Source organism: Neomonachus schauinslandi, chromosome 5 (genome assembly GCF_002201575.2).
Source record: "Neomonachus schauinslandi chromosome 5, ASM220157v2, whole genome shotgun sequence".
NCBI lineage: Eukaryota > Metazoa > Chordata > Mammalia > Carnivora > Phocidae > Neomonachus > Neomonachus schauinslandi.
The window spans coordinates 103,675,720-103,701,229 of record NC_058407.1 but is presented as its reverse complement, the minus strand read 5'-3'; the positions used below and the strand labels follow the sequence as shown (position 1 = coordinate 103,701,229).

At 43.5% G+C, this 25,510-nt stretch overlaps 1 protein-coding gene across 3 annotated transcripts in view; it reads left to right on the top strand.

Annotated features, from left to right (window-relative positions):
* The window catches only part of MICAL3 (microtubule associated monooxygenase, calponin and LIM domain containing 3), a 216,241-nt gene that overhangs the window by 77,402 nt on the left and 113,329 nt on the right, over window positions 1-25,510 (top strand). For 2 of the 3 annotated variants that reach the window (XM_044915484.1, XM_021690745.1), the window contains exons 1-3: window positions 21,152-21,488; window positions 23,073-23,280; window positions 25,193-25,309. In XM_044915484.1, the coding sequence (XP_044771419.1) occupies window positions 21,225-21,488; window positions 23,073-23,280; window positions 25,193-25,309 (589 nt within the window). In that variant the 5' untranslated portion in view covers window positions 21,152-21,224. Of the gene's footprint in view, window positions 1-21,147; window positions 21,489-23,072; window positions 23,281-25,192; window positions 25,310-25,510 lie in introns of those variants that run through there. The other variant, XM_044915483.1, reaches the window with a different exon arrangement.

The following is a 25,510-nucleotide window of genomic DNA, read 5'->3' as shown; positions in this document are numbered from 1 at the left end:
AGAAGATTGGAAGAGTTTGAATGTGTGCATAGGTGGGCAAGCGCGTTGTAAGCTGGAGAAAACAAGATGTACAGGAAAGAGCATAGCATGTTCCTGGAGCAGCCAGCAGATGTGAATGGCTGAAGCATGGGGTGCACGATGGGAGGTGTAGACAATGATGAGGCTGGGGGTGAAGCAGGTGCCAGCATGGGGTGGCAGCCAAGGAGTTTAGTCTTTCAGGAAAATGGTGTCTTTCAGAGTGTGAAAACAGGAGATGGCATGATTAGATTTGTTTAGAAAGATTACTTTGAAAGAAATGTGATATATGAATTGGAATTTCAAACTTGAAACAGGGTCTATAAACTTGTACACCCATCTTCATAGCAGCATTATTGACAATAACCAAAAGATAGAAACAACCCAAGTGTCTACTAATGGATGAATATATACAGATAGTGGAATATTATTCAGCCATAAAAAGGAATGAAGTTCTGGTACATGCTATGATGTCAATAAACATTTGAAAACATTATGCCAAGTGAAAAAAAATATTATATGTTCTACTTATATAAGGTACCTTAGAATAGGCAGATTCATAGACGGAGAAAGTTGAATAGAGATTACCAGGGGATAGAGGGGAGGGGACATGGGGAGTTATTGTTTAATGGCTTACAGAGTTTCTATTGGGGGTAATGAAAACGTTCTGAAAATAGTAATTGTTATACAACATTGTGAATTTACTTAATGCCACTGAATTGTATACCTAAAAAAATGGCTAAAATGGTAAATTCTATGTTATATATATCTTACCACAAAAAATAAAAATTAAAAACCCACCTTGAGGCAGGAGCCACATCTAGGAGATCTAAAGGTGCATCTTGATTGTTGTAGGAATCAAGGTAGAGATAATGAACTTCAAGGCAATGAATTTGAAAAGGAAGGGATATATGAGAGAAATTTAGGAGGACCAAATGGGAATGTATCTTGTACTACTATCCTGTGTTCCTCCAGTACTTAGCATAGTATAATCCCCATCTCCCTTTTTTTCGCCAGTGAGAAGGACTTGGGAAGTAAGGCAGATGTGGAGGCTGACACCTGGAATTCTGGCTCTGGTGGGTGGCGGTTTTATACGAGGGTTACTATTCAGGGTGGGGGGACAAGTTTGGAAGAGAAGATGAAGAGTTCTGTTTTGACTACCTGAGTTGGAGGCGCCCTGACGTATTCTGATGGAGATGTCCAGGAGGGAGTTACAAAAATGGTGCAGAATGAAATAAAAGGAAAAAAAGGCCAAGGACGGAATCCTGGCAGCTCTCATTATTTATCAATGTGGCAGAAATTGGAGGAGCAACCCAAGAGAAACCAGGGGAGGAGAGTTCAGTTGTGTAATCCTCTGTCTTTTGCTGGATTGGCTTTCTGATTGCTCTTAATGGAGTCAAAATTTTCTCTTGGGGTATTCCCTCACCAAGCCAGGTTGTCCTTAGGAGGGCCCACACATCTGGAGTGCTGAAGGTGAGTATAGTAAAATGCACTCAGGGAAGCGTGTTCATGTCTAAGCAATTCAGTTGTGTATTGGGAAGTTGTAGACCTTTCGTCTTCTAACCTTTCCTAATTTTCTGATTCCATTGTCCCTTCATTGCTTCTTTTGTTTTTTATTCTGCATATGAAGAAAAATTGACAGCTTTTGAGCATCATCAATCTCAGGATAAAAGACATCTGTAAAACCTACAATCCCATGGGTAAAATTAAAGATGCCTATATGTTTATGTTTTTAAAAAAAGTTAATGCATTTTTTTTTCATAAATTTCATTTCTTTTGTTTGATTGGTGATTTGGAAAATTATTGGGTTTAGGATTCACGACCTGTTGCTTTACACTGTGCTTTTGAAAGCACACAGCTGTCAGGAGGGAGTGACAGTGTCTGCTTCAAGATTTATTTGAAATCTGTTTTATTCTTTTGCCCTAGTACTTAAAATCTGTACTGCTGAAAAGAGATTTGTGCAGTAGTACTACTGAGATGTCATTGGGGGAGGATGCCAGAAAATGTAAACAGATTAAGGGATTCTTCCTTTTAGTTTGGGAAGCACTATTCTCAGCATTAGTTACTTCTTTTAAAAAATTGTGTAAGTTTCCAGGCCCCCGCCAAGCCAAGTCCAGCCAAGTGCTTTTCAGGCAGGACAGCTGTGGCTTCCCTTCTGTAGCTTGCTCTGAGTTCCCTTCGTGGTGCTGAATTGGCAGCAACAGCAAAGGGATACTGACCTCCCTCTTCATATCCTTCAGCCTCTTCAACCATAATCATGACTGACTAAATCATAAACATCTTCAGGTTTGGGAGTTACTAAAAAGCCTCCCTGAAGTGATGGCAATGTTCTGAAACTCGGTTTAGTGGTGATGGTTGTTGCATAGCTTGGTAAATTTACTAAAAATCATTGAATTGTACACTTAAAACAGGGTGATTCTTAGTGTATGTAAGTTACACCTCACCAAAGTTGTTTAGAAAAACATCCCCTCCAATCCTGAGCACTGCAACCATTTCTCCTGCCTAAGTGCTACTCTTTTTGGGCAACCAGAGCCCTACTCAAAGTCCTCATGGCTCTTGGCCAAGTCCTGCAGGGTTCTATCAGGAATTTGGCACAGCTTGTGGCTCTCACCTGGCTCCTCTCCACTTGCTCTGCCCAGTGCATCCAGCACCTAACCTAGTTGGACTACCAACCAGTTCCATTTCTTTTGTGAGGCTAAAAGGTGAGAAGTTCAGGCTCTCTCGGGCCCAGAGGCCAGTTACTCAGTTTGTGGTTTATTCTGATCTGATGCGTCTTATTTTCCTTTGCTGTTTGGCCATTTTATTGCTCTGTTAACACCCAGGTTACAGTGTAAGCAGGATATTTCAGTTAAACTAAAATCTTGCAGTATGGCCATTTCTGAACAGTTCCATTTGAAGGTTCAGTGGGAAAAAAGGTTAAGTAATGATTCCAGTTGTCTGTATATTTTCTAACCTCTTTATCCTCTTCTGCTTTCTTCCCCAAATTGTCTAGATGATTGAAAATGAGGTAAAAACCTGGCGCCTGAGTGGCTCAGTCGTTAAGCGTCTGCCTTTGGCTCAGGTCATGATCCTAGGGTCCTGGGATGGAGCCCCGCATTGGTCTCCCTGCTCTGTGGGAAGCCTGCTTATCCCTCTCCCACTCCCGCTGCTTGTGTTCCCTCTCTCGCTGTGTCTCTCTCTGTCAAATAAATAAATAAAATCTTTAAAAAAAAAAAAAGAGGTAAAAACGTTTTCCTGCCTTCACCCCAAATGCTACTCTGCCCAGTTGGATTGCAGTAAAGTTTGGTTCACTATTTGATTATTACTGACTTTCTCTTCGGGAGCCATAAGCTTCATGATGGCAATGATCTTGCCTGCCTTCACTGTTACTAGCAGGAACCGAGGCTTTAATATGAACAAGTGGGTTAAATTGCCCCACAGAAGGTGGGCAGCCAGAGCATAAAGAGGGGCTGCCCGGTTTGATGTCATCCTAGTGTAAAAATTACTGAGTTCCTGCTGTCCTCACACTCTACTTGGAGGTACTCTGGTGCTTCTGGTCAGATGCCTTCTGAAATACAAGGTTGCTTAGTTAAGGGTCTTTTAACACAAAGTCTTTATTTGTCGTGCCCAGTATTTGGATCAAAATATTTAAGTTAGAATGCATTCACTTTTTTCTGTCCCAAAGTGAGTGATATTTCTAAAGGTGGTACACTTAATACTCAAAGGGGGAACCTTAGAGGGTGAGATGTGCCCACCTCACCTTGTAATGCTTGGTATTGAGTAGTCTTGACTCATGGCTATAGGCATAGAAGTCTTCCAGTTCGTGAAAGGACAGGTGGCATCTTTTGGTGCCTTCCTCCCAAGGATGGCTTCCCTGGAGTTGGACCTGCCTAAGCCACAATGGTGAGAGGGTCAAGCAGTAAGTAACACTTTATAATATCCCCTAGGGAGCATTTGGGTTCTCTTGGATTTTAAATTTCAGTCCATGGAGCAAGCCAAAGTGTTTACATTCTGTATGCCAGAGCCAGCAGGTCAATTAGCAGTTTTCCTATGTTTGTAATAAATTAGGCAAGGGTTTGGGGCGCCTGCGTGGCTCAGTTGTTAAGTGTCTGCCTTCGGCTCAGGTCATGATCCCGGGGATCTGGGATCGGGCCCCGCATCGGGCTCCCTGCTCAGCAGGAATCCTGCTTCTCCCTCTCCCACTTCCCCTGCTTATGTTCCCTCTCTCGCTGTGTCTCTCTCTGTCAAATAAATAAATAAATAAAATCTTTAAAAAATAAAAAATAGGGCGCCTGGGTGGCTCAGTTGGTTAAGCGACTGCCTTCGGCTCAGGTCATGATCCTGGAGTCCCATGATCGAGTCCCGCATCGGGCTCCCTGCTCGGCAGGGAGTCTGCTTCTCCCTCTGCCCCTCCCCCCTCTCATGTGCTCTCTCTCATTCTCTCTCTCTGAAATAAATAAATAAATACTTTAAAAAAAATAATAATAAAATAAAAAATAAATAAATTAGGCAAGGTGGTGGGCAAGGAACAGCTTGTAACCTGACACTGTGCTGCTGCCAAACAAGAGAAGGCTGCCTGATGGCGGCCCTAGGCCTCTTGGCCATCCGATGTTGGCATTTTAGGACAGGGGTGGACAGGGAATATGGTTTTTAGGCTCTTTCGGGGCTATATCACCTAACTCATTGGCACTGAAATAAGTAAAGATTAATTAATCTTCTGTAACTTCGGTAGGTTGCTGGCTTTGAGCCCTGAGTAGTGGAATTTTGGAGCCCAAAGGTCTCATGGCAGTTGGTCTTTGATGAATGGTCTTGGGACAATAGAAACTAATGTTTTGGCAGTCCTTCGGCAACCCCCTGGACAGGGTGGGGTCATCCCCAGGGGCTGGGGATGGTGCAGGTAGGGAGTAGTTGTGGGCTGTACACTTTAAAACACCCTGCCAGAGTGTAGCTTGGGGAATTTTTAATATTAAACATAAAAAAGCATCACATGAGTAATGGGTAGACAGAAATGGACATAATTCCAGAGCCATTGGTAAGTGTTGAAAGAGAGATATGTATCAAGGTGAGAAGAGACACAGAGGGGGAAGTGATGAACTTTGGCAGGGGGTTGGGTAGGTGGGTCATTTCAAGTGGACAGGGAGAAAGAACATACTAGGCAAAGGGGAATGACATGAACAAAGTTGAAGAGGTTTGTAAGAGTGGGGTACATCCCAGTAACTGCAAGTGTGACTAAAGAAAATGGTTTGTGTTTGAAGTGTAGGAAATAAAGCTGGTGCTAGATCTTGGTGGACCTTCTGAACCTTGCTGATGGTTTGGATTATTTTCTAAAGATAGTGGAGGGCTGTAACATGATCACATTAGAGGCAAAGAATCATACTTGCTGTTAAATAAGAACACTGGCACTCGTGGAGGATGGATCAGAGGGGAATTAGGATTAAAAGGCTAGAGGCACCTGGGTGGGTCAGTCAGTTAAATGTCTGCCTTCAGCTCAGGTCATGATCCCAGGGTCCTGGGATCGAGCCCTGCTCAGTGGGGAGTCTGCTTCTCCCTCTGTCCCTCTGCCCCCCCCCCCGCTTGTGCTCACACGATCTCTCTCTCTCTCTGTCTCTCAAATAAATAAAACATTTTAAAAAATATTAAAAGGCTATATAATATAGTCTAAGCTAGAAATTGTGGATGCTTTCACCAAGATAATAGTAGTGAAAATGAACTCTATAAATAGAAGTCCTAGAGAGTTAGAATCAATGGGACTTTGCATTTGGTTGATTGGCTTGAGAGGTGAAGACAGAGAAGGGTCTGAGATGACCCCAAATTTCTCTTTGTTGGTGGATGGTTGTGGCATTAGACTATATAAGATGGTGTAAATTGGGGGAAGAGAGCAGAAATTTTGGATAACTCAGTCTGAGGTAATATGGGATGTCTAGGTGAAGATGCTTAGTAGCATTTGGACCTTGGGAGCAAGACCACAAAAGATAAAAGTTTAGGGGTCATCCCATTTTATGAAAGACAGGGACAGATGAAATCACTAGAGCCATTTGAGAGAGCTGAGCAGCAATGAGAATAGTAGTAGGAAAAGCAGGAGATGGAACCAAGGAGGTGCAGTTTCTAGGAAGAGCTACTGAGAGGGAACAAGTAAGATAAGGATTGAAGTGTTTGAGCCTTTCACAATTAGGAAGCCATTGTTGACCTCAGTGGAGTGATGGAAACAGAAGCCAGATTGGAGAGGGAATGAAAAGGTGGACAGAGGAAGCATTAAGAGGTCATGAAGTGGTGACGGAAGAGTAGACTGCTCTTTCAGGAAGCTCAGTTATGAAAGCAAGAGGGAGAGGTTGGTCGGTTGGAGGGCATACAGGTTTGGGGGGGGGGTGTAAGATGGGAGAGACTCCAGTATATAAATGTATGATGGACGGATGGTGGTAATGATTCTACAACACATGGATGTGCTTAATGCCACCAAGCTGTGTACTTTCAAATGGTTAAAATGGGGCGGGGGGGGGGGATGTATGCTAGTAGATGGAGCCAGATTCAGAGGAGAACCACGTGGATGGGCTGGAGAGCCTCTGGCTGGTGGGACCTTTCTCTGAGATGGGAGAGCAGGATGGTGAGGGCATCCTTTACTCTCTTCTTGACCATGTGAGAGGCAAGGGCATTGAGAGTGGAAGAGGGGATGGAGTAGGGGACTTGAGAACACAGAGCCAGGGGTACAAGAACCAGAGTGGGTTCTGTGAAAGAATTGCTGGGTAGGATTGAGGCCCCACCTGTGGTTGGAGATGATGGTGCGGTATAGCCACATCAGTCTGCACTACTGACTTTTTTTTTTTCTTTCTTTCCAGCAGTTTAGAAAAGTTGTTTTTGTCCCATCCCCATTCCACTTCTGCAGCTGGTATTTCAAGTGTCACGCTATCTGTCTGTGTTTGCCTCTCTACCTCTCTACCTAATCTCTGGGCAACCTTATCGGAAGCTGGTGAATAGTGAAACACACCCTTTGGCTCCCCTTTGTTATCCTGCCTTGAATGAAAAAGTGCTGCCTTTTCAGACACCCTGGGCTTAAGACAGGTTTGTGGTTTTCTGATGCAGATTTTAAAAATACACACACAACTTGGATTTAGAAATATTATGGTGCTTCACTTACCTCTCTAGGGAAGTGGGCTGGGGGCTGTTGTGTAGCATTTCATGACACTGATACCACTCTTCTTTTCTAGAACCCAGTTTCTTTTTATAGGGGACAGTAACTTTGAACCTATTTGGCTGTTGAAAACAAAGCTGCCTTCAGGTCTTGGCTCCTGCCCTGCTCTCCTCTACTGCTGGCAGGTCCTGAGCTGGGTGCAGTGACCTGCTGGGCAGGGCATGTATAAAGCAGGTCTAGAGCTGGTAGTGGTCATGGAGAAGGACCAAATATTCCAGCAGACCAGAGGGTAGAAACCATCTGGATTCTCCTTGTGGGATTCCCTGATCTCTATATGTGTATTCCTTCTCCCAACCTGATGGCACTTGCCTAAAGATACTCAATCCATTATCATTCGATATGACTTATGTCTCAAATCCTAGCAGAATTCTGCCTAAATCCCCAGATGTCTGGGCAGGCTGGAGAAGTTCATTTTCCTGTCCACTTATTCATTCAAGAGGTAATTATTGTACACCTGCTATGAACTAAGAACTGTCCCAGACATAATAATACAGCAGTGAACAAATTGGCAAAAATCCTTACCCTCATGGGGCTTACATTCTAGACAGGAAGACAGACAGTAAATAAATAACAATTTATAGTATGTCAAGTTGTGGTAAGTGCTTCAGGGAAAACCAGGAAAGAAGATATGCAGAGTGGGGAGTCAGTTTTAAGTAATGTGGTCAAGGAAGGCTACACTAAAAAGGTGACATTTGAATAAATACCCAAGGGTAGTAAGGGAGTAAATTGTGCTCCTGTCAGCTCCATTAGAAGACTTCTGCCCTTGGAGGTGAGAGTTTTTTCCCCCTCTGCTCACTGTATTGTTTCAAGAACCTAGAAAAATGCTCAGCACATAATGGATGCTCAGTATTTTTTGAATGTATGAGTGATCTGAGGGAAGAGTATTTCAGACAAAGGAAGCAGCTAGTGCAAAGGCTAAGGTGTGTGTCTGGTGTGTATGAGGAACAGCAAAGGGGCTAGTCTCGGTGAGGGGATGTGCATGATGGATAGCAGGAAGAGGATAGGAGAGGGGTAAGGTGTGTATGGGGGTAGATCTTTCAGGACTCCTTGAGACCTTTTCAGGGGGTCCATTAGGTCAAAACTACTTTCACAATAATACTAAGATGATATTATTTGCCTTTTCTACTCTTTTATACTCATGAGTATACAATGGAATTTTCTGGAGGCTACATGATATGTGTGTGTTGCAACAGAGGGAATGCCAGAAGCAGATATGGGAATCCAGCTGTCTTCGTAAGACGGATATTAAGGAGATTTGCAAAAATGTAAAAACATCACTCTTCTCACTGAATTTTGTTTTGGAAAATATTTTTGTTTTTTATAAAATATGTTAATATGTGGCTGTGTAATGGATTGTTATTTTTTAAAAAAGATTTTATTTATTTGACAGAGAGCGCACAAGTAGGCAGAGCAGCAGCAGAGGGAGAGGGAGAAGCAGGCTCCCTGCTTAGCAGGGAGCCTGACGTGGGGCTCGAACCCAGGACCCTGGGATCATGACCTGAGCCGAACAGACGCTTAACTGACTGAGCTACCCAGGCGCCCCTGGATTGTTATTTTTATTTTTATTTTTTTTGAAGATTTTATTTATTTGTCAGAGAGAGAGCGTGCGCGAGCACAAGCAGGGGGAGGGGCAGGCAGAGGGAGAAGCAGACTCCCCGCTGAGCAAGGAGCCTGGTGCGGGACTTGATCCCAGGACCCCGGGATCATGACCTGAGCCGAAGGCAGATGCTTAACCAACTGAGCCCCCCAGGCATCCCTGGATTGTTATTTTTAAATGAACTAATAACTATTGAAATTTTGTTCTCTTTTAACCTCAAATACATTAAATATGGATAGATCTTTGGGCCCTCAATATTTTTAAGAGTATAAAAGAACTCTGAGACCAAAATTTTGTGAAATACTGCTACAAGGCCTTGTAGGCCATTGTAAAAATGTTTGCTTTTTCCCTAAAATGGGAGCTATAGCCATGGCTCTGGCTGAGTCAAACAAAATGAAATTTAGTGAAAGTGGTTAAAAGGTCCTGATGGGTCTTGAAAACAAAGCACATAAATATAGGGCGAGGGAGACATATTTTAGAAACAACACATCAATAATAAGAATTTGGAGTTGTACTATACAGTATGTGTCAACAGTCTAGGGTACATTTCAGTCAAGCTCTTTACTTTTTTAGTTGGGCCTACATTCTGCTGGAGGAGATAGACAATAAGCAAATAAACCACATACTGTGTCAAGTGATAACAAATGCCAGAGGAAAAATAAAGCAAGGGTGATAAGAGACTAGTGTTCTTTCATGTAGGTGGTCAGGAAAAGTTTGACTAATAAGGTGGTATTTGAGCAAAGATCTGAAGAAAGTGAGGAAGAAACCATGTAGCTGTCTGGGTGGAGATCATTATGCAGAGAGACAAGGAAGGGCAGAGACCCTGGATGTGCAACCTGCTGAGGGTGCTTGATGAACAGGAAGAAGCCAGTCTAGCCAGAGCCTAAGGAGCGTAGGGGAGAGTGGTAGGCCGTAAACAAGGAGATATGGAAGTGGGGGCAGGTCACTCAAGGCCTTATAGCCATTGTAAGGACTTTGGATTTAGCTATGGGGTGGGAAGCCATTGAAGCCTTTGAGCAGAGGTATATTACCTTATTTGACTCACATTGAAGTGAATGCTAGGGCTGCTATATAGAAAATATTCGGGGTTGGGGGAGTGGGATTTGGACAGTGGAAGTGGAGAGAGGCAGTAATCCAAGTAAGAGATGATAGTGACTTTGGCGAAGGTGGTAGAAGGAGAGATGGTGAAAAGTGGTTGGATTTGGGCTGTATTTTGAAGATAGACTGAAGTTACTGAGGAATTGACCATGAGATGTGACAGAAATTAGGATATTTCTAAGGTTTTTGGATTGAGTGACTAGGTAGGTGGATGGTGTTGTCATTTGCTGAGATGCAGAATACTAAGGAAGAAGTAGGCTGAGGGTAGGAATGGGAACCAAGAGCTTGGTTTTGTGTATATTAAGTTTGAGATGCCTGTCAGATATCCAAGTAGAAATGTCAAATAAGCAATTGGTTATTACTTCAGAAGAGAGAAAATAAATATTGGAGCACCATCAACTATCTCTACTATGAAATGGTGCTTAAAGCAATGGACTGGAGGATTTTCAAAGTGGATTGTGTCTCATTAATGGGTCATGAAATCAATACAGTGGGGATCAGTGATTTTTTTTAATGAAATAGAATACAAAACATCAGAATATCTCAGTAGTAAGGATAACTTTTGTGAAGGTTTTAAAAAGTTATATTTAGGGGCGCCTGGGTGGCTCAGTCGTTGAATGTCTGCCTTCGGCTCAGGTCATGATCCCAGGGTCCTGGGATCTAGCCCCGCGTCGGGCTCCCTGCTCTGCGGGAGGCCTGCTTCTCCCTCTCCCCCACTCTCCCCCTGTGTTCCCTCTCTCGCTGGTCTCTGTCAAATAAATAAATAAAATCTTTTAAAAAAATAAATAAATAAAAAGTTATATTTATAGAGAGATAACTGTGTGTACAATTTAAAAATTTTTTAAGCCACCGATGATGTTTAGGGAGTAGATGTAGATTGAGAAGAGTGCCCAAAGACGAAGTGATCCTGTGGCCATTTCAACATGCAGTGTGAGGGACAAGCAGAGGACATGGGGAAGTAGCTAGTGAGGTAAGAGGAGAACCAAGAGAGTAGTGTCCTAGAGGCAAAGAAGAAGGGATGATCAGCTGTGACTCATGCTGCAGATAGGTTGAGGAAACTAGGATTGAGAATTGACTGTTAGATTTGACAATGGGGAAATGATGCATGTCCTTGATGAGATGTCTCTGTGGAGTGGTTGGGATGAAGCTAACTGCTGTAGGTTCAAAAGAGAGTGGGAGAAGAGAAAATTGTGACCACAGGCAGTCCTTTCTGGGAGTGGAGTAAGCTAGTCAGAGGAGATGGGGACAGGGCATGGTTTTTAAAGATGAGAGGTGTTACGATGATGGAAATAGTTCACTTTGGGGGAGGGAGTTGATGCAGGAGAGAGGGACCAGTGCAGGAGGCAGGGCAGTTGAGTAGGAGGGGATGGGATTGGGTGCACAGGTGGAAGGTTGCTTCAGGTAGGCATGTGGATAGTTGTCTGCTCACTGTTACAGGAGGAAAGGCAGATGAGATGGGTATAGACATTAATGATAGGAGCCTGTGGAAGAACGCTAAAGAAGGTAAACTGAAAACCATGTCAAAATAGAAATGGTTGAAGGAGAATGTGTAGATAGCAAATATTTGGAAGGTTGTTGTGTAAAAGGGAGGAACTAGTTTTGTTCTGGATACCTCTAAGAGGTAAATTTTGGACCACTGGGTAAAAAACTATGGGCAGAATGATTTTGGTCTACTACATAGAAATTGAGTCCTTGGGAAATTAGCATTTCAAGCTGATCAAAGATTGTGAAGACTACTTCCTAAGATAGAAAGTTGCCTGGGGCGCCTGGGTGGCTCAGTCGGTTAAGTGACTGCCTTCGGCTCAGGTCTTGATCCCAGGGTCCTGGGATCGAGCCCCACGTTGTGCTCCCTGCTCAGTGGAGGGTTTGCTTCTCCCTCTCCCTCTGCCTGCCTCTCTGCCTACTTGTGCTCTCTCTCTATCTCTCTGTCAAATAAATAAATAAAATCTTAAAAAAAAAAAAAAAAGAAAGTTGCCTGTCATTGGAGATGTTCCTGTGTTGTGGATGGTACATAGAAAATGCAAGTGTGGGATGGCTGGCCAGGCTAGATGATCTTTTAGATCCTACCCAGCCTTGACCATTGTGTATTTTATGATTCATGGCAACTGGTAGTAGGCAAACTGGACAACTGAGAAACCCCAAATTCTGTTCCAGGTTAATCTCTTGCCAGTTGTTTGTATGTTCTGGGAATGCTTTGGCTGCAGGTCTGCCCCTGGGAGAGGCAGATCATTAAGATATGACAGAGTGAGTGCCTTTCTTTACAGGACCTCGAATTTTTCCCAGCAGCTCTACAGTCATCTTTATGGGGGTATTTATGTCCCTTTGGACAGCCGCAACGTTGGTGTTCTCTGAGCCCCGGTGCTGTAGCTGACCCTGCACAGCTGTCAGCCAGACTACTTCGTGAGTCTGCACAGGTGTCGGTGGTTTGGTGTCCCTTCAGTCAACAAAACCCCATTGAACGTCTATTGTGTGCCTAGAACTGGTAGATAGTACTGAGCAAAGTAGATGGGAGCCCACCCTTGTGTAGAAGAATAGCTTTTTGGTTGTGCTTTCTCACAACCTCAGTGAGCCTTTCTTCCGGTCAGGGGCCCTTCATCACCCTGAGAGCCTCGGTCAGATTATGGGGCAAGAAGGTGTTGATTTTTTGGTCTCTTTGTAACTCAGCACTGTCCTCTTGGTAGTGGGTAGGTTGAAGTTCACCTCCTGTTCTGCCCTGAGTTCTTACAATGCATGGAATGGCATTAGATGATTCAAAAATTCTTTGTAATGGACTCCTCCAAGGTGTTGCTGGTGGCTGGGGTGCTAGAGCCTCCTGAAGAATGCAGACTGATAAGAACTCTGCTAGTACTATTTTAGTTGCCTAGCCTTTCAGCAGCCAACGGGAAGAATTACTGTGAAACCAGACCGCTCTTACTTCCATTTATGAAAGGGCTCCATTTCAAAGGAGCAGATGCAGCGATAACTTGTGAGAAGAAGAAGAATCCTGCATTGTGTGTCCTTACTACATTTACTTGAAACTGCCTGTCTGTCGGTAGCTGGGCAGCGACCTTCGTAGCAGGCAGGGTCTGTCTGTGGTCTGTGTGTACACTGGCAGGTTCTGGCTCTCGGGCAGCAAGGGGCTGGGAGTATGCTTTCTGATGCGCCTTTATTTCTCCAGCTATATTCTCAGGTGGTTTTTCCCGTAATGGTGAGGCTTTGGGCTCCGAAGTAGACAGCTCTGGATGCAAAACATGGCTGCGCTGCTTTCGTGCTGTATGAACTTTAAAGCTCTTCAACCTGAAGTCTCCCCATCTGCAAATGGAGGGAATAGATTCTACCTCAGAGGAGTTAGGTGAAGATGAAATGATCTGACAGCTAGTAACTCTTCATTCTGTACGTTAGCTATTTTTACCATTAGTGATGGAAGTTTTAATACCTAAGTTTGGCAGGAACTTACACAAATCTTATTCCTTTAGGCCTCCACCAATGCCGTTATCGGACCTTCTAGGACAAATGGAATGGAGAGGGTACAGAGCAATGATGGAACAAAGAAAGTTTTGAAACTTTTTTTTTTTCCCCGAAAAACCAAAGCTATCTGAGCACTCGAGTTCTGGTGTGTGAGCCATTTATTTAGCCAGAGTATAACCTTTTGTTGCTGGGATTATAAATGACTGGTTAGTAATAACTACCATCACTTACAGGGTCCTGCTGTGTACCTAGCACTGCTAAACATTTCACATCCATTACTTCAGTTCCTGCAAAACTCTGTTATCCCGTGGGTATTACTTCATTTTGTAGATGAGGAAACTATTTATAAGAGACCGGCCTCTGGGATTGTTCTTTTTTGGTTGGAGTGGGACATCGTTCTTTTTGACTCCTTGTTTTTCTGGTGTAGAATAAAAAGTTAGAGAAGATATAACATAGGGGCTAGGGCTTTAACCATGTCTTCAGAATTGGAGACTTAGAAGAGAGCACAGAGATCATGTTGTCCAGGCTTTTTCTCAGGTACCTCTAGAAGGTCATAGCCAAGGATAAGGTGGTATGAGAATTCATAACAAAAGTGCTACATTTTTTTTTAATTAAAAATTTTTTTAAACTCATTTTTTCCTATTTTATTTTTTAAGAGATTTTTTATTCATTTGAGAGAGAGAGTGCATGAGCATGAGCAGGGGGAGGGTCAAAGGAAGTCGGAGAAGCAGGCTCCCCACTAAGCAGGGAGCCCTGACGTAGGGCTCCATCCCAGGACCCTGGGATCATGACCTGAGCCAAAGGCAGATGCTTAACTGATTGAGCCACCCAGGCGCCCCTCCTATTTATTTTATTTATTTTTACATCATGATAAATGTACTCTTTAGTCCCTATCTCCTACTTCCCCATCTCCTACTTCACCATCTCTCCACCTCCCCTTTGGAAAAAAGAAAATTGCTAAACATAATAAAAACATGAGTGATAGTCGAAAAAAAATTGCACATGTACAAACCTAGGAATTATAATAGAGTATAATATAACTTAGAATAACATACTTTATAAGCAAAAAACTGAATAAATACTGGTTTTTAGAGCAAGAGACTATAAAAAGTGGGCAGGAAAATATGAGAAAGAACTTTTGGGAATGAGATCTAAAAATATTGAAGTTAAAAACTGAACAGCTGATTAGAGAAAATGAATAAATCTAAACATTAAGGGATTATCTAGAATACAGTATATTGAACAAGGGGAAACTTTTTTATTCAAGTGTAATTAACATAAAATATTACATTAGTTTCAGGTATACAATATGATTCAGCAATTCTATACATTTCTCAGTGCTCATCAAGATAAGTGTACTCTTGGGGCACCTGGGTGGCTTAGTCATTAAGCATCTGCCTTCAGCTTAGGTCATGGTCCCAGGGTCCTGGGATCGAGCCCCACATCGGGCTCTGCTCAGCGGCAAGCCTGCTTCTCCCTCTCCCACTCCCCCTGCTTGTGTTCCCTCTCTCGCTGTGTCTCTCTCTGTCAAATAAATAAAATCTTAAAAAAAAAAAAAAGATAAGTGTACTCTTAATGTCCTTTATCTGTTTAACCCATCCTCCCCGCCTCTCCCCTCTAGTAGCCACTAGTTTGTTCTCTGTATTTGAGTCTGCTTTTTCGTCTTTTTTTGTTTGTTCATTTGTTTTGTTTCTTAAATTCCACACATGAGTGAAATCATATGGTATTTGTCTTTCTCTGACTTATTTCACTTAGCATTATACCCTCTAGAACCATCCATGTTATTGCAAATGGCAAGATTTCATTCTTTTTTATGGCTGAGTAATACTTAATTGTATAGATACCCCACATCTTGATCCAGTCATCTATGAATGGATACTTGGGTTGCTTCTATATCTTGAAAAGTGCTACATTCTTGCTAGTTGCTCTTCTTAGGACATCACTCCCTGTCCAGGCTTACCTTTGCATTTTTAGATACAACTTTTTGGTAGCACAGTAGAAATCTCTGTAACATGTATCCAATTCTCCTCTACCTTCCCTAGCCACGCAGGCCAAAGTCAGTGCTTTTCCCCAGGACTGGTCCTTCCAGTGTGGAGCTTCTGGGCTCCCATACAGAATCCCTTGAGGAGATTCTGTTCCCCTTATCAGCTCCAAAGAAACATAGTATTTCCACTACAGGTCAGGCTATAGCTACAAAGACCTGGTCCCTGCCCTAGGGAAGCTCTTAGTGGAAGAGAGAGCCATATGAATAATGGCGTTGCAAACTGACAGTTGCAGATGAGTAATACAATATGACTAAAGAGCAGATCTAGGGTTTGAGGAGGGGCACGGAGGTGGGGTGGGGGCTGGTTTCCTGTGTCCTCAGCATCTTGCTGAGTGTCAGTTTAATGCTAAATAGGATGGGAAGTCAGAAGTGAGCTGAGGATGGAATAGTGCAGAAACAAGAATACAGGAGAAAGACTGCTTTCCTTATTATATTGGGTTTGCTTTCTAGGTACCCAGAGAACCTTAGATAAGGTTGTGAGAGATAAGCCGTTGGTGCCAGAGATGGGAAGCAGTAGGAGGCGACAAGAAGTCTCCTTCCCAGACTGTCTGGTTCAGTCAGCTCATTGCCTCCTGAGGTGAGGGCCTCAGTGTTCCCATCCACAGATGATAGTAGCCTGAGAGGCCTTTGTTGCAGAAAGACTGATGAAGAACTCAAGGCATTTGTCAACTTTGGTCTTTGTTTCTGAGACAAAACACAAAGGAATCTCTGTAATCTCAAGTGCAGTTTTCATCTAAGTTTCCTCCTAATCACATTCCAAAATCTGCCTTCCTATAGATCTACTTACTCCTAGCATCTATTTAAACAAGTCACACCTCTGACTGAATGGGCTAGGGAAAGAAGCATTTCATAGATTCCTTAATAAGATTCAGAGATTTACATATCTGCAGTGGCTAGGAGAAAATTAACTAAACTTGACTCTGGTTTCATACTCTATTTTTTTTAGAGAAGGAGAGGGAGAATCTTGAACAGTCTCCACACTGGGCATGGAGCCTGACACAGGGTTCAATCCCACGACCCTGAGATCATGACCTGAGCCAAAACCAAGAATCAGACACTTAACCACCTGAGCCACCTAGGTGCCCCTGGTTTCATACTCTTGAAGTATAATTCCTAGTTTCTTGCTTTATTTCTCTTTCCCTTTTCATTTTTTTTTTATTTTTTTAAAGATTTTATTCATTTATTTGACAGAGAGAGAGAGAACAAGTAGGCAGAGAGGGAGGGAGAGGGAGAAGCAGGCTTCCCGCTGAACAGGGAGCCCGATGCGGGGCTCGATCCCAGGACCCCGGGATCATGACCTGAGCTGAAGGCAGCGGCTTAACCGACTGAGCCACCCAGGCGCTCCTCCCTTTTCATTTTTTTAAAGATTTTATTTATTTATTTGAGAGAGAGAGAGAATGAGGGGGGAGCAGACGGGCAGAAGGAGTGGGAGAAGCAAGGAGTCTGAAGCGGGACCCGATCCAGGAGCCTGGGATCATGACCTGAGCCAAAGGGAGATGCTTAACCGACTGAGCCACCCAGGGTGCCCCTCCCTTTTCTATTTTTAAAGATAGTTCTCACCTCCTACAAATAATCATCCACCTATTCTAAGAGGTAGAGATTGAGTGTTCTCATAACCAGCCATAAGTCAGTGACAGCCTTTTACTCTTGTAAATAGAAACATAAATTCTGTCCTGCGTGTACTTCACAGGCTGCCTCTCCAGCATTTTCCTCCACAGCCAAGGAATGTGCAAGGCTTCTGAGTCAGCAGTCAGCTGCCACGGGACAAAACATGCAGGATATTGTCCACTGGCAGAAATTGCACCAGTGCCCTGGAAACCTGGCATCATCTCCTCTTCCTCTTCCCTCCTCGGGCTCCTCACTTCCCTTTTCCCTTCCTTCCACACCTTGGCTTTTCAGTCCCCAGGATTTCTGGCACCTTCCGGCCAGGTTTCCTGGTCTCTAGGTTCCTGTAATTATGAATACGGAATTTTCCCAGGATACTAGCATGTTTGGCACACAGGGACGGTCCAGGAGAGGCCAGGAGGAGCAGGATCTGAGTTCACCTTCAGGAATGAGAGAAATGAGGGCAATAACAGGAATGGCCCTTCTGCAGTTCTCCCCAGCTGCTCTCAGATTGAATCAGAATGCCAGATTCCCCTTGCTAAATGACACAGTCCCAGTCCAGCAGAGTTACAGAGTAATGCTGTAGCACTTGAGAGTGTCTTCCTGCTGTGGTCATTTGGCTTGCAAAGTAGGAAAAGTGAGGCAGCCCAGGGGAATTAATCTTGTGTACTCTTACCTTGGGTGCTTGTCACATTGTTACAGGAGCCAACTTACCTCTATTTATCTGTTGTCATTAGTGACCTACAGGTTGAAATCCCTTAGAGTGGGCATTTAATACTTGACTACTGCTTGGAAGCAGACTCTCTGCAACTGTCTGGGAGCTGTGGCTGAAACCTGAAAGTCAGCGGAAGGATTGGGGGCCAGTTATTAATGAAGGTGTTCATCTGTGGTGGGGGTTGATTTGGAAATTCTCTGTGGTGGTTAGTAGCTCTGTGGAAGTGAATATTTCAAGCAGAGTGGGCTACAGCCAGCCAAGGGGGTGTTAGCGTACAAAGCAGAATTTTTCTTTGAAAATAAGTGCCCAAGACACTTTAGGGAGGTGTAAGCATAAGATAGGCCTTATGACAGGAAAAAGGCTTTTTAGAAATAATGTTGCAGGATCTTTTTTTTAAGATTTTATTTATTTGAGTGAGAGGGAGAGAGAGCACGCACATGCATGCAAGCTGGGGGAGGGACAGCAGGAGAGGGAGACAATCTCAAGCAGACTCCACACTCGGCGCGGAGTCTGGCTCAGGGCTTGATCTCAGGACCCTGGGATCACGACCCAAGCCGAAACCAAGAGTCAGATGCTTAACCAACTGAGCCACCCAGGTGCCCTAAAGTTTCAGGATTTTTAATGTGTTGGTTTCAGCAAGAACATCCTGGTACTGAGTGCTCCAAATCCTGGCAAGGAGTGGAAGGTGACTGCAGTTCAGGAACAAAGAGAGATCATTTTCTTCTTTGGCAAGAGGCAGAGAGATCAGACCAGGTGTTTTCAAAGCTTTCCAAACATTATGACTCTGGTGGAGTCAAAGTCGACAATGAACACAGGTCGGGCATGCAGGGTCAGGATTGCAAAATGCTGTCTGTTTGCCAAAAAAGCACATAAAGCCACAGAAACCTACACAAGGAAGGCAAGAGTCAATCACTCTGGGACCTTTTTTCTAGTTATTGGTTGTTACCTGTCACCCTTCTGTCTTTGGATAAACACATCTGTTTTTTCTGCCCCCATAAGACATCTTTTCATTATGTACCATTTCTAAGATAAGCCTTGGCGTATAAGAAAAAGAGTGGGCTCTTTTTAGGAACTTTAAAATATTTCTCTTGCTGCGTATTGTTTCCTAGAATAAACTTTATTGAGGGGAAACTGGAGGTTAGTTCCAGTTAATTCCATTTCTTGATGGACTCTTGGCCACGTGTCTACTAGACAAGCTGTGTTTTTTAGCAGTGTAGTTTTTATATCCAGAGCCAGGAGAGATTGTTGAGTAAGTATATATCTGAGATGAGAAGCTGAGTCAGTGTGTTCCAGGTGAAGAGTTACCATCTTCGACTCAGCCTCCACAGTATATGAAGAGTGCCAGGTCTGCTGACATAAAGGGAAAATGTCAGTTCTTTGTGTATAGCTATTATTTTCTCCCGCAAAGCTTAAGACAGGTCTCCTGTTGATTTGGTTTAGCCCTTATAATATCATGGTGAGGTGTAGAGAGACGCAGGATGTTACTTCTACTTCACAAAGAGGGATTCTGTTGCAGATTCTTACCCAGTGGTGCCTTCTTCTTGACAATTGATTTCATCAGCACATACAGTTTGGTGGCTCCCAGTACTCTTGGATTGCTTCACTAGTGAGTCACTTCTTTCTTCTGTACCCCTCCTGACCACAGTGAATCAACACCCCCCTTCCTCTGTCTCCCCCATCTCCAAGAGTGAGTCCTCTTTAAAGCAAAGTTTCAGTGCAGTCCTGTTTGTCACACACAGTAGTGTGACCATGAGGATTTTCTCAGCACTAAACTCGGAGAACTTCGGAATTGGAAGAGGAGTTTAGAGACCATCCAGTGTAACCGCCTCATCTTACACAAGGGAAAATGAAGGCCTGGTGAGGCAAAGTGACTTGTCCAGGGTCATGCAACCAGGATCTGGCACAGGGGGCTCAGAGCCATGTTAGTGCTCATCCCCTTGCTCTGACCTGCTTCTCTGTTCTTACTATGTCTTAGTTTTCACTCTTGGCCCTTTGTCTCCTACCTCCCAATAATAGTTCTAGGTAGTGATGATACATGAAACGTGGTACAAAAATGATGAAACAGACCCAAGGGAGTGAGTGCATTAAAGGAGCATGTAAGGTGCCTTCTCCCATCTTAAAGCTTCTATCCAGGAAGCATAGGGTGGTGGATGTATAGATGTTTTTAATAAGTGGAAGGTGTAGACATTATCATTACTGTCAAATATGTTTGTGGGCAAAATGAAATGGCTATAAAATCTTCCCACCCTGACATGTACCACATGCAGGGGCAGGACTGTTTCAGTCCTTTAAAACCCTACTGACTTTGCCACTTCTGAACTTTGTGCTTCTTATTCTTAGACTGCTGTGACACTGCCCTTTGGTTCTCTTCAGACCTCTCTCCACTGTGCCTCACAATCTTTTTAGAGAGCTCTTCTTTCTCTGCCAGTTCCTTACAAGTTGATGAGTCCCAGATCTCATTCAGGGCCCATGGCTCTCTCTTCCCATGCGCTCTCCTTGTGTGATTGTACCACTTTTGAAGGTTCAGCTACCACCTGTATGCTAATGACTCTCAAATCTGGGCCTGGGTCCCCGGCTACTCCCCTAAGCTTCAAATACATACCTGACTGCCTAGCGAGCACCTCTGTTAAGGCAGCTCAGACGTAACAAGCCAAAAGGGAACTCACTACCCTCCCCTTAAAAATGAGTTCCTCTATTTTTAATTCATTGGCCTGGTGTCATTATTTACTCAGTGGCCTAAGCTGGAAACCTGGGCATCATTCTTGAGTCTTTCATCTGTAAAAGTCACTCACTCACAAGCCTTCCTATTTTATTTCTTTTCCTACCTTCTACACTTCTTCCCTGCCTGGCTCACACTGACTTATCCTGAAAGACTCAGCGTCACGTTTCAGAGGTTTATCTTCAACAAGGACCCATTATGATTAGGTACTCATTGTCAACGTTCCCAAGTCCCTTGTGCCCCTCTCTCTCTAATGACACTCAGCAAAGTACATTTAACATTCTGTTTATGAGTCTGTCTCACCCACTGAACTGTAAGATCCTTGAAAGCAAACACTGTCTTGCTCATCTTTCCATCCCCAGTGTCACAGATAGTGCCTGGAGTACAGAAGATATAGGATATACATTTGTTGAATGAATGGCTATGACACTTCAGAACTCCATTTGAAAAGGAGTTATGTCGGGCCCCTGGGTGGCTCGGTTGAGCGACTGCCTTCGGCTCAGGTCATGATCCTGGAGTCCCGGGATCGAGTCCCACATCGGGCTCCCTGCTCGGCAGGGAGTCTGCTTCTCCCTCTGACCCTCCTCCCTCTCATGCTCTCTCTCATTCTCTCTCTCTCAAATAAAAATAAATAAAATCTTTAAAAAAAAAAAAAGAAAAGGAGTTATGTCTCCTAGAAAATGTTTGTAGGTAGAAATTTAGATTTGCTAACCATTCCTTTTTCTTTCTTTATTTTTGTTAGATTAATGTGACAGAATCAGGTGGATCAACAGCCATCCCACTGCCCCCTTTGTTGGGGGCTGCTGAGAGTGGGGAAGCATGGAGGACAGTAAGAATGAGACAATGAATCGCGCTCACATCCTCTTTGACCGGTTTGTGCAGGCCACCACCTGCAAGGGGACCCTCAAGGCCTTCCAAGAGCTCTGTGACCACCTAGAACTGAAGCCTAAGGACTACCGCTCCTTTTATCACAAGCTCAAGTCCAAGCTTAACTACTGGAAAGCCAAAGCGCTGTGGGCAAAGTTGGACAAGCGGGGCAGCCACAAAGACTACAAAAAGGGAAAAGCATGCACTAACACCAAGGTAAGGGTTTGGCTTCTCCTAGGCCTTGGGGTCACTAACCTAAGGATTTAACCACAAAAGAAAAGATTGTGAGCAGAGATAGGCCAAAGAAAGGGATTGAGTAGAGGTAGACTGGGTGAGAACTAGGCAGAGTCTAGCAGAGACTTAGTACAGAAAGTCAAACTCTGTGGATCCATTACCAGTGTTCAGTTGACTGTTCCATGTTCCAGACCCTGTTCTTATTTCATGTATTCACATATTGAACAGGATTTCAGCTATTTAAGTACAACCCTGAAGTCAAATGGTATAGGAACTTTTTTTTTCCCCCTGAGGGCTCTGTTTTGAATTTCACACTGTTAAGAGGATGCAGGTCGCTTAGCAAAGAAGAAGCCATGCCCTGTTAGCATCCTGTCTGAACATGGCTTCATGATGCCTGGCATGTCATCTTTATAAAGTCATCATTCCATACTCAATGACTAATAAGGTCTAGATAGTATTTGCTAACTTGGGGATCTGCCACTTCAGACCTCTTTTCATCCATATTCCGAAGGTTTGTTTTGATAAGCAAGGGCCTTGTAAACCAAAATATTTCTTTTGCTCTCTTCACAATCTAGGGAAATAGAGTTTTCATGAAACAGGTGAGATATTCAGTCACCTGTGCAGGGGTAGGTACAGGGAGGTGGAGAAGGAACAATATATTTCCTGCTTTCCTCCTTATGTGAGAACACCTTCTGGGAGAAGTTTGAAAAAGCTAGCAGGGAAATGAAGCTGCAAATGACTTCATGACTAGATTATTAATGTCCTTTCATGAGCTTTAATTTGCTCTGTGTGGAGACCTAGAGACCCTCCCCCAGTGGATTTGCCTCCGGATAGATACTCATCAGCAAAATTCAAGAAATTCAGAGGCATGACTTTTATGAGTGAGTTGTGGTGTTTTATTAAGAATAATACAAATTAGTTAAGTGTCCATTCTCACCTTGAGTACTTCTCTAGAATGTGGGTCTTTAAGATCATTTCCTGGACTTTCAGTCCAAAGATGGTGATTTTAGAACTCTTTTCGGCACATAAAACTTTGACTCTTAAAAGTTGCCTTCTTGGAATCCTTGAGTGGTAGATTCATTTCAGGACTCTTAATATTGTCTGAACTATGTGTTTAATAATCTGTCTCCTTGGACAGAAATCTGCTTGACTTAGAAACCTTTCAAAAGGTCCTCTCCTGTTAATAAAAGATGACATGTGATTTTCAAATCGTTTGTTGAAATGATGACCACTTCAATATATTGCAGATCTACAAGGTGAACATGTGCTGGAATAACAGTTTATTTTTGTGCAGCACTAACAGTTAAGAGTCTCCTCTATCCATAACAATCACCAGCTTTCCTCTCAAGCCATTGCAGATGCTCTCCTGTGACCCAGATGGTCTGAAGATTTCTTAGGAGAATAGCCTTACTTGGGGGCTTTAGGGAATGACGGTTATGAGATCATGAAACTGTTATAGAAATGTGAGCTTTCCTATTTTTAGTATATGTGCTGCCGAAGCGAGCACGAAATGTGAGCTTTCCTGAGAGGTGCTACCTTTGCCCTGAAAGTAGCTATGTTTTTCAGTGTCTCATCATTGGAGCTGGCCCCTGTGGTCTCCGTACAGCCATTGACTTATCCTTATTGGGAGCTAAGGTGGTCGTTATTGAGAAACGAGATGCCTTCTCCCGCAACAATGTCTTGCATCTCTGGCCATTCACCATACATGATCTGCGAGGTCTGGGTGCCAAGAAGTTCTATGGCAAGTTCTGTGCTGGAGCTATTGACCATATCAGTAAGTAAAAACAATCCTCCTGCAGGATCCCACCCCACCCTCTACCCACTTGTTCAGTAGAAAGAGGCAGATTATTTGAGGGAATTACTCAACAGCCCAATTTGTTCTCAAAGCATTAATGTCTAATGTGCTTGGAGTCAAAATACCTGTGATGAGGTTGTCTATAACCTAGGATTCTTAATTGCAAGTTAACTCCTATGACATGAGTTTAACTTACGGATTTCTAAATTTAGGTCTTGAACTCTTCCTGAGCACTTGCAGTGGGTGGAATGGGCATTGGGGCCAGGCTAGAAAACACTACCAATTTGAGTCTTGACCCTCTGGTGGTTCTTAGTCCAATGGAAGAAGCACAAAGCATGAGTCTCTCTCTAATGTGATATGATAGATACTCTACTAATGTAAGAACAAAATGCTATGGGGACAGTACTGGGGAAACCACAGTTTTAGAAGCAGCCTCCTAGTTTGGTCACCAATGGCAAGTCAGTAGTGAGATTCATTTGGTTAGGTGATTCTCATGAGGTCGACAGCCTGGATAACTCTTGGCTGTATTTTTGTCATCTCCAAGCTCAGCTTGGGCATATGCTTTTCTGAGATCCTATAGAGTAAACACAAGTCAACGCAGACAGTGATTTTCTTTCCATGACTGTTAAGTGGCCTATCTGAAAAGTGATTCAGAACAGACAATGTCTACATTATGAAGTTCGAGTCTTGTTTATTGATCATCGTTAATGATTCCAGGAGAGTCTTATCAAGGAACTTTTGTTCTGAGCTCCTCCGGATATGTCCTGCAAATACATCAAACTGCTGAACTGTTTGCTCTTCGAAGTGGTTGTGCCAATTTATCAAACCTGGCCAACAGCTGCCACATTCCATTGGTAGAGGAAGCACTCTGCCCATCTGTTGGGCTATAATATATAAAGCATCTTGGAATCCAGTTGTCTGCAAATATTAAATGTGTGCTAGAATGGGATTTAATGAGGCTTTAGGAGTGTAACTCAGAAGGGTGGTGGTTTTGATAAGCTGGGGGAAAGAACTGAGATGACTTAGATGAGGATTTGCACGTACCAGATTAGTCAGAGGCTGCAGGTGAGATTGGTCTTAAGAGAGGACCAAGGGTCATTTGATTTGTCTGGATTTGTCTGCCTTATGTGGGATTTGTCTTGGAACTGAGAGGGTCCTATATTAGGGACTAGATTTTTATCTCAGTAGGCCTGGGGCTGCTACCATGTCTGACACTCGGTGGTCATTCATTGGACATAGAATAAATAAATAAATCTCACTGTGATAATGATCAAGATTTTCACTCATTTTGAGCCTCAGTTTCTGCACCTGTAGATCAGTGGTGAGAGGGAGAATGGTAAGAGACTAAGGTTGGATTAAGGTTTCCCCTTCTCACTTTATAAGAGTGTGTGAAGATCAGGGAGGTAATAGGATGAAAGGGAGATGCTGTGGGAATCTCAGGAAGTAGTGCAGCCCCTTTGTATCAAACTGGAAAACCCACCTGAGGGTGCACACGTTTTGCCTTCTCTGGTAAGTCCCATGTCCTGTCGGGATTGTAGATTCTGCTAGATGACCGTGACTCTGTCTGAATCAGAGGAAGATGGAAAAGAGAGTCTCCTGGTGGCCACAATCTGTGTTGTCTCAGAGCTTTTGGTTGTTTTGAACACCCAACCCAAGAGGTGGGAGTGGCCTTACATGTCTTTCTAGAACATCTCTTGCACTGAATGTATTTGCCCTTAAAAAAGAAAGAAAGAAGCTGTAGAGCATGGCTTGGAAAATGTCTCCAGCTACAGGAGGCTTTGAGAATCTGGATAAACTGTGTAGGTGGGCAGGTGAGAACCTGAGCAGTAATTGCGACTAGTACTCTCTTTTCAGGTGTGCCCTCACTAGTATCATCTTTTTGTTCCCCCAGGTATCCGTCAGCTTCAACTAATACTTTTGAAAGTAGCCCTGATCCTAGGCATTGAGATCCATGTCAGTGTGGAATTCCAAGGTCTTGTACAGCCTCCTGAGGACCAAGAAAATGAACGTGAGTTGGATTGGACAAATGAAAGGGATAAAAGGGCATGGAGTGTGTGAGAAAAGATGAGATCAAGGGAGAAAAGTACAAGAATCTGTGGGTTGTTTTCAGAACTAGTTAAAGAGGTTTCTTCAATTGTATAGCCTATACCTTTCAAGGAACTTTTGACTTAATGAGGAGGCTTTTGACATAGTATTAGATGTTGTAAAC